This window comes from Panthera tigris, chromosome C2, assembly GCF_018350195.1.
Source record: "Panthera tigris isolate Pti1 chromosome C2, P.tigris_Pti1_mat1.1, whole genome shotgun sequence".
NCBI lineage: Eukaryota > Metazoa > Chordata > Mammalia > Carnivora > Felidae > Panthera > Panthera tigris.
The window spans coordinates 18568941-18578322 of record NC_056668.1 but is presented as its reverse complement, the minus strand read 5'-3'; the positions used below and the strand labels follow the sequence as shown (position 1 = coordinate 18578322).

The 9382-nt window shown below is 45.0% G+C and overlaps 1 protein-coding gene across 7 annotated transcripts in view; it reads right to left on the bottom strand.

Moving 5' to 3' along the window:
* Nucleotides 1–842: 842 nt before the first annotated feature.
* The window catches only part of LOC102960478 (amyloid beta precursor protein), a 269032-nt gene continuing 260492 nt past the window's right edge, over nt 843–9382 (bottom strand). For all 7 annotated transcript variants that reach the window (XM_042956847.1, XM_042956848.1, XM_042956849.1 and 4 more), the window contains one exon: nt 843–2064. In XM_042956847.1, coding sequence (XP_042812781.1) covers nt 1963–2064 — 102 coding nt within the window. In that variant the 3' untranslated portion in view covers nt 843–1962. The remainder of the gene's footprint in view (nt 2065–9382) is intronic.

The window sequence follows — 9382 nt, the reverse complement described above, 5'->3', positions numbered from 1 at the left end:
AAAAAAAAAAGAAAAAAAAAAGCTACAGAGCTGTGGTTCGTAAATGGGGGCGATTTAGTTCCCCCCAAGGGACGCGTGGCAATGTCTGGAGACATTTTTGATTATCACGTGGGGAGTGCTCCTGGCGTCTCGTGAGTACAGACCGGAAATCCATCAGTGCTCAGGACAGACTCCCAGCAAGGGAGGATTCCTTCCAAAATGTCAGTTGTGTCAGCATTCAGAAGATCTGCTTTAGAGCTAGCCATCAGCTTGTCTTAGTCTTTACTTCCCTGGAGCTTCTCTCTTCAGCTCTTATTTGGGACTGTTATGGTCTGTCTGAATGTCTGTCCCCTCTCCCCCAATTCTTGTGTTGAAATTATAATGCCCAATGTGCTCCTACCAGGAGGTGGGGCCTTTGGGAGGGGACTAAGGTCATGAGGATCCTTAAAATGGGACCAGTGACCTTGTACAATGAGAAATCTGCAACCCGGAAGGTCCTCACACGGCCGTGCTGGCATCTTGCCCGGGACTTCCAATCTGCAGAACTGCGAAAAGTAAATTTCTGTTGTTTAGTCTGCGGTATTTTATTATGGCGGTCCGAACAGACTACGACAGAGACCAACTTGAGGACCAAGATACAGCAGCAAACATACTTTGGACCAAGCTAAAAACTGAATTAGATCAATGAGGTATTTTACTAGCACTGGAAGATGCACGTTTCCTACTCAGATACCTTGCACTTAAGATACAAATCTGTTGGATGTCCAAGAGCAGATTATGTCAGAAGGTTCCTCACCAGGCTTTAAGGACTACATGGTCAAACGGTGGTTACCATGGAATCATTCACACCAGCACAATGGCGCTCCTCCAAGAATGTATTTATTTACATGAAAACACCAGTTTATACAAATTGAAGACAAATCTTAAAAGGGTTTGTCCAGGCAGGACTTCCCCATTCCCTGATTTTGCCCCTTCCCCTCTCACTTTCTTTTGCTATCATAAATAAAATGTTTTAGACTGGTTAAAAGAAACTGAATCTGCTTCTTTCCGCTCCCCCCTTCCCCAATTACTGTGAATATTTAACATCCATAGTTATCCTTCAAAGAAAACTCTTGCCCAGGGTGATTTTATTTAATTTATTTATGTAATACAGTGTAGAAAGCTATCATGGTCATAAGCAATGATTCTGTACAATCGTCCTGCGGAAAATTTTTTGGGAGAATTCTTGGTAATTTGAGGCCAGCAGAACACTCCCGCCCCCCCGCCCCCCCATAAAAGTGCTTACAATGAACAGGGATTCTTTTCTTTATCAAAGATCCAAAGATACATGGACAAAAAAGTTTCAATTCTCAATGCCTAATGTGTGCATATAAAACAGGCACAAAGAAATAAATGTGTATCCTCGTAATTCCTATATCACAAATATAGCAGAAGCAGCAATCTGTACAGTAAAATGCAATCATGGAAAAAAAAAATGCTCGAAATCATTTGGAATACTTAAAAATGCCGAACTTTAAAATGCATAGTGATCAGGAAAAGAATACTTAGGCAAGAGAAGCAGCTATAGTCCCACGTTCACATGAAGCATCCCCCATCGATTCTTAAAGCATATTTCAAGTAGGACTTAATTGGGTCACAAACCACAAGAATAATATTCAACTGGCTAAGCGGCTACGTGATAAATAATCAGGAGAGAATCTATTCATGCACTAGGTCTGATACAGCTACATTCTTTACAGTACACAAAACCCATTAATAATGTAGAGACCAAAATGTGAAGAGAGAGAATACATTACTGATTTGTGGATTAATTCAAGTTCAGGCATCTACTTGTGTTACAGCACGGCTGTCAAAAGGCGATGATGAGTAAAGAAGAAAACGGGAGGGTTTGTTTCTTTTCCACATTATTCTATAAATGAACACCGATGGGTCGTGAAGCAATGGTTTCTGCTGTCCAACTCGAGAGGCTGCTGTGGCGGTGGTCTAGTTCTGCATCTGCTCAAAGAACTTGTAAGTTGGATTTTCGTATCCGTTCTGCTGCATCTTGGAGAGGTGGCGCTCCTCTGGGGTCACAGCAGCGTCGACCTGAAAAGCAAGGGCGAGGAAAAATGAATAAAAAAAAAGAAAATCAATCTTTCAGGAGCGCTCACGTTGAACAGTAAAGGAGAAAGAGCGGGGTATTCTTTTCTCCCTCCTCTCCCATCTCAGAGCACAACGCCTGCGCCCACCAGTTACACAGATGCTCCGTCCGGCCACCAGGTGGCGCTTCAAACCTTGCCCAGCTGGCTCGGCTTGCAAAGTGCTCGGCGGCGGTTGCTTCCCCAACTTAACAGGAACTGGATGTATGCGGCACAATAAATATTTTGTTTCTTCCCTGTTGGCCCAACAAGGGATAAAAAGGTCACAGTGCAAAAACTGTTTTACTTGAAAGTGTGGTGGTAAGCCGGAAAAAAAAAAAAAAAATCCAAGAGCATCACGGAACGTCAGCAAAGTAGACCGGGAGGCAAATAAATGTAGACTGATTATCTTGCCATGCTCATTTTAATTTGTCCCTGTTTTCACTAAATTTAACATGATGACGAGAGGTCTGAGAATCTTTTAATTAAAATGATCTACATATATCAAAGGCCCTACTTGGCGCAGGAGAAAAGGAAACATTGAAAGAATATGCTGTTACAGATCGTACATGTATATATGTATTTAAAAAAATTTTTTTTAATGTTTATTTATTTTTGACAGAGAGAGACAGAGCACAAGTGGGGGAGGGGCAGAGAGGGAGGGAGACACAGAATCCCAAGCAGGCTCCAGGCTCTGAGCGGTCAGCACAGAGCCCAATGCGGGGCTCGGACTCACAGACCGCGAGATCATGACCTGAGCTGAAGTTCAACGCTCAACCGACCGAGCCACCCAGGCGCCCCTATCCATTCATTTTTTAAAAACTGAGCACTAAGACTATGGAAGTATGTCCAGCTAAAGATTTGCAAACAGATCCTCTGTGGTGATGTGGTGCTTGCCCTCTAAGATCGGGCCGGCTGTAAACCTGCCCACGCCCACCCCCGCATCACGGTTAGGACAGAGCTGTGCAGGGGTATTGACTGTCTGCACACCCGGCAAGCTGGACTTAGTCCGGTAAGGTGGGGAGTGGCTGTTCTTATCTGCTGTACCACTCACACCGAACAGACGGGCCAAAGTACTTAACTCTTTGCTGAGTGAGTGAAAGCTTAGTTTTGTTGTTTTAAAAATTCCTCTTCTGTATGACCATTGGAAGATAAAGAGAATGGACACAAATTTAACCAGAATGGAGAACCATGTTTGCCACTGAAAAGTAAGAATGTGCTGTGCAGAAGACGGTCTTTCCTTCAAAAGGATGCGGTCTATTCTGCCCGTGATGGAACTGGGGTCCCCATCATTTTAGGAGAATACGCCCCACAGCTGAGTGTTGTTGCAAGGTGACATTCAGCTCCTCATACATCTTTCCCTACCGACAGCCCATCTGGTGGCATGGTTCTGAACCCACACACCTGTCTTCTTGAAGCACCATCCCTGAACCCAAAGAAGTAAAAATACCAGAGAGCAGGAGTGCTGGAGGCTAAGACACCAGGTCTAGGGATGCAGCCTGATATGACTAAACCACACTGGCTAATGGAAAATTTAGACTGAAATTTTCGTACGATCACTATGGAAAGCAGTGTGGAGTTTCTGAATACACTAAAACAATCTGGCAATTCCACTCCTGGGCATTTATCTGAAGGAAATGAAATTGCTACGTCAAAAGGATATCTGCTTCCTCATGTTCAAGGCAGCATTATTTACAACAGTCACACCATGGAAACAACCTTAGTGTCCACCAACGGAGGAATGGATTATTATTCAGTGGAATATTACACAGCCACGAAGAGGGAACCACTGTCATTTGTTGACGTGGATGGGCCGTGAGGGCATTCTGCTAAGTGAGACAGGCCAGACAAAGAAAGACAAATACTGTGTGATCTTACTTATATGTGGAATCTGAAAAAAAAAAACCAAACTCAAAGATACAGAGAATTAGCGGTTGCCAGGGGTGGGAAAAACGGGTGACAGTGGCCCAAAGATACAAACTTCCAATTATAAGATAAGTAAGTTCTGGGGCTATGTGTATAGCATGGCGGCTGTAAGTTGGTAACACCGTGCTGTAGATTTCAAAGTTGCTAAAAGAGTAGATCTTAAAAGTTCTCATCACAAGGAAACAAACTGTAACTGTCTGGTGATGGGTGTTAGCTCAGTTCATACCGTGATAATCATTTCACAATACACACACATATCGAATCATCATGTTGAGCGCTTAACGCTAATACGGCGTTATAGGTCGGTTCCGTTTCAACACAACCGGAACACTCTGGCTCTGCCAGGGACCCTGCACAGGACTCCACCTCACCAGAATGAACTGGAATTACTGCTTTAGCGAATCCCAGGGCAGCTCCCTCAGACTGCCCGTCACGTGCATGCTTCTCGAGTCCCCATCCCCAGAACATTCCCCTAACGTGGCCTCGTCAGAGCTGCTGCATTCTGGGCAAGTTCTCCTGTTCTAGTGACAAGTCTGGGCACTTCCCCTTAGAACAAAGCCACCAAACAAGCTCTCGCCAAGTCGGTACTCCGACGACACTGCGCAAGTGGATGTTCAGCACCCTTGTCCTTATGGGAATAATTATGGATGTTTTTCCCATCCCTTCCTCTTCCTTTGACCCGCTATGTTGTCAACTAATGAGGTCACCGTGCGTTAATTGGCAATTGGGTAATTAGCCCCGGACTCATAAGCTAAAATGTCATCATCAAAGATTAGCACCGATAGTAAGAGATTCCGACCACTCTCCAGATCTGCTTGCCAGGGAACGGCCTGTATGTAGCATGAGGCCATTCGAACTTGGGCCATCTTCTGGTTTCTGTGCCACCTTTTAACTGATATTTCAAAGAGCGTCAGGATTTAAAAAGAAAACAAAACGCAACAACAAAACGTCTCGCTGAGGGAAAGAGCCAGCACAAAGCTGCTGTATTTCTGAGTGTAGAAAAAAACGCTGCTCCACTGTTAGAATATCAGAGCTCTATGTCCTCCAGGAAGCACATCAACCCTCACACTGGCTGTCACCTGTCATCTGCATTCATCAAGGTCAGGGGAACACCCGGCAACTTAATAGTTTCTCTCTTCTTCAAAGACCAAAGCCAAACGCTTAAAACAGCCCTGTCAGAAATTCGAGGCTGAGGCCGGTGCTCAACCCACGCATCTAACTTTCCTGTCTTCTTGGCCTCCTTTCTCCCTGCTGATCCTCATTATTATCTTTTGTTGCTGGGAGGGCAGCTCAAGTGGTGCGGAGGCTTAGCCCTCACACCCTCAGACGGCTGGCTCAGGAGCTAGAGCAGGGGGATTATTTTTACAAAATGGCACCCAAGGAGCCTGGGTTGTGTCTCTTTGTCCCCGGCCCCATGAGAGCTTGAAGTGAAACACTGGGTACTCACATTCAGGGATAAACCTACAGCTAGAGGAAGAACGGCAGGTAATGGGGAGCCTTCCTCCCCAGTGGGGCTTGGCGACAGGTCCCTCATGGCCAAGCTACCGCACTGGTGGGGGCCACCAGGTACGGGCCACCCCACTGCGGCCCCGGGGCAGGCAGGGCCTCAGCACGAACACCTCACTATTATTTCCCCTAAAGCAGTCGGGGGAAATTGGAGACAGAGCTGCCTGTTCTGGATGGAATGACACAACAACGAAGTTGTTATTCTAAAGGAGAATAAGATAAATCACAGCGACTTAATCCACAACCGCATAGAGGGCAAGAAGATCAAAGGAGCTCGTACTACGGGAAGGAAAACAGAGCAAACAACAACCACGTTTTCAAGTTGGTCATTCTTCCTCCTCTGATTCTGCACTGTTGGTTTTCTGTTCAGTTGTGTCCGTGTTCATTTTCTTTTTTTTTTTTTTAATTTAAAAAATGTTTATTTATTTTTGAAGGAGCGAGAGACAGAGCGTGAGTGGGGGAGGAAGAGAGGAAGAAGGAGACACAGAATCCAAAGGGGCTCCACAGAGCCCAACGCGGGGCTCGAACCCACGAACTGCGAGATCATGACCTGAGCCCGAGTCAGGCGCTCAGCCGATCGAGCCACCCAGGCGCCCCCACGTTCATTTTCTTAACTGTAATTCCATCTTTCTAGAATTGGTTCACTTAGGTTTACTGCCCACGTTTAAGGGATCCTTCAGGCAGGCGATGGACTCTTTGCTAGGCCTTCATCGTCATTGATCACTGACGCTTTCTTTTGACCTCCCAATACCTCTCCCGGCTGTCTGCTTCCAGCCACAAGAGATTTTGGGTCCAGCCACACTTTTCTGCTCCTCTTCTTGCCATTTAACCTGACCATTCTGTCCAGCTGTTCTGCAACACCCACATTAGTGTTTGTACCTCCATCCTGGTGGGCCAACTTCTTGCCAGGAAGAAAGGACACTTAAGGACATATATATATATATATATATATATATATATATATATATATATTTTTTTTTTTTTTTTTTTTTCAAAGTAAGTAACTTAAAAAAATGTTTATTTATTTTTGAGAGAGACAGAGCACGAGTCAGGGAGAGGCAGAGAGAGAGAGGGAGACAAGATCTGAAGTAGGCTTTGCGCTGACAGCAGAGAGCCTGACATGGGGCTCAAACCCATGACCCGAGCTGAAGTCAGATACTTAACAGACTGAGCTACCCAGGCGCTCCCTGGACATATTTTTTTTAATCACATCAGTATGATGGCACATTCATCAGGAAACGTCATGTGCCATAACTCTATAAAAAGATAACAAAGCAGGGTGTCTGGGTGCCTCAGTTGGTTGAGCGACGGACTTCGGCTCAGGTCATGATCTCACGGTTCATGAGTTCGAGCCCTGCGTCGGGCTCTGTGCCGACAGCTCGGAGCCTGGAGCCTGCTTCGGAGTCTGTGTCTCCCTTTCTCTCTGCCCCTCTCCTGCTCGCTCTCCGTCTCTCTCAGAAATAAATAAAAAACATTAAACAAACAAATAGGAAAAGATAACTGAGACTTCTAGCTTCCAGAATTGTGAGGAGATAAATTTTTGTTGTTTATATCGGCTGTTTGGAACGGGCACTTGGAACTGATCAGAAGGAAGAGGCCTCTGGGGGAGGTCCGTCAGTCCAATTGTATGTGTCAAAACGTGCAATTACAGGTGACAGACAGCAGCTGCACCTACTGTGCTGAGCACCGTGTAAGGCACAGAATCGGCAGGTCACTTGGTTGCACACCGGCAACTACCAAAACACAGTGAGTCTTCATCTTCAATTAAAAACAACGAAATTCCCATACGGCACAATAAAGAATTAAAAAGGGGCGGTTTAATTACCCAAGTATGAAAACACTTTGTTTTTTTGTTTTTTGTTTTTTTTTTGGCCCAAACCTGAAATGAAAAGAGTCATGTTTTGAGTAGAAAGGAAGTCAGCTGATGCTTACAATGATACATCTCACACGGCTTCAAAAGACACAAGCTCCGAAATACTATTAGAAGAGCAACACCCCAGAGTCGATGGTGCCGTCGTCGCTCATTTGATGTGCTTACCGTCTAATCTGTCAATCATTCTGTGCTTTCACAGCTTTTTCTCTTTTTTAAAAAAATGTTTCTTTATTTTGAGAGAGAGAGAGACAGAGAGAGAGAGAGAGAGACAGAGGGAAGGGCAGAGAGCAAAGAGGAGAGAGAGAAAATCCCAAGCAGGCTCCCCGCTGTCAGCACAGAGCCCGATGCAGGGCTCGAACTCACGCACCAGGAGATCATGACCTGAGCCGAAATCTAGGGTTGGGACACTTAACTGCCTGAGCCCTGAGCACCCAGGTGCCCCATCTCTCTTTTTTTCCCAAACAAGTCTCAATTAAAGAAAATTTTTTTTTAATGTTTATTTTTGAGACAGAGAGAGACACAGTATGAGTGGAGGAGGGGCAGAGAGAGAGGGAGACACAGAATCGGAAGCAGGCTCCAGGCTCTGAGCTGTCAGCACAGAGCCCGATGTGGGACTCAAACTCATGGACGGGGAGATCATGACCTGAGCCGAAGTCAGACGCTCAACCAACTGAGCCGCCCAGGTGCCCCAACAAGTCTCAATTTTAATAAGAGCCTGTACTCTTTGCTACTGAAAACTGAACTCGCATATCAAAAAACTTTTATTACAATTCCAACTTTCGAAAAGCAGAAAATCTAGCCTATGCATCCTGCCCTAATTATGCTTTAGCCAAACCAGCCAATGTTTTCTAGTCCTTCTGCACAAGCTACTTGCTTTCCGATTTTTGATGCTAGGTTTTATCTCAATGACTTCAGGCTTCTCAAACACACAGGCCAACAACACTGAAAACCTGTTAGTGCTTCCCTGGGTCAGATCTCTACCATGTCCACACCAGAACGGAGAGGGAAAAGAAGACTCAAACCCAATTTCCACCAGCAGATCCCATAAGTAAGTAGCCTCGAGAATGTAAGTGCTGAACAAAACGAGGTTTTTGGCTTTGCCATACGTTTAACTTCTTTAAACTTTTCCTGCCCTTCTCTGATCAAGAATGATTTGGAGCCCATGTGGGGCTGATGAGAAGTTTGACTCACTGGAAGTATCTGGACTTTTTTCTGATAGAAGAAACAATGACTAGGACACGAGACAATCTGTATTTGGACCTTGGCCCTATATTTGACGCTGGGTGAGCACTTTTGTGTGGTTGTTTTCTCATCTACAAAATGAAAAGATAAATTTGATTGGTCACTGAGATCTCTTTAGTTTGAAAAATTCGAATACTTCTCAAGATGTATTCATTCACTTTCTCCAACAGTTTCCTAAAAAATTGCATATACTACGAGGATCTCTCTGCCACAACACCAGAACCGCATTTTAAATGCATAGGGGGCACCTGGCTGGTTCAGTTGGTGGAGGGTTGTGAGTTGATCTTGGGGTTGTGAGTTCAAGCCCACGCTGGGGGTAGAGATGACTTACCGGTAAAATCTTTTTTAAAAAAATGTTTTATTTATTTTGACAGAGAGAGACAGAGAGAGAGAGAGAGCGCACACAAGTAGGGGTGGGTCAGAGAGAGAACCCCAAGTAGGCTCCTCACTGCCAGCGCCGACCCTGACACAGGGCTTGAATTCACGAACCGTGAGATCATGACCTGAGCCAAAATCAAGACGCTTAACAGACTAAGCCACCCAGGTGCCCCAACAATAAAATCTTAAAAAAAAAATTCATAAGAAGAACTTACTTGTAAACTTTCTTTTTCTTTTTTTTTTTTAATTTTTTTTTTCAACGTTTTTTATTTATTTTTGGGACAGAGAGAGACAGAGCATGAATGGGGGAGGGGCAGAGAGAGAGGGAGACACAGAATCGGAAACAGGCTCCAGGCTCCGA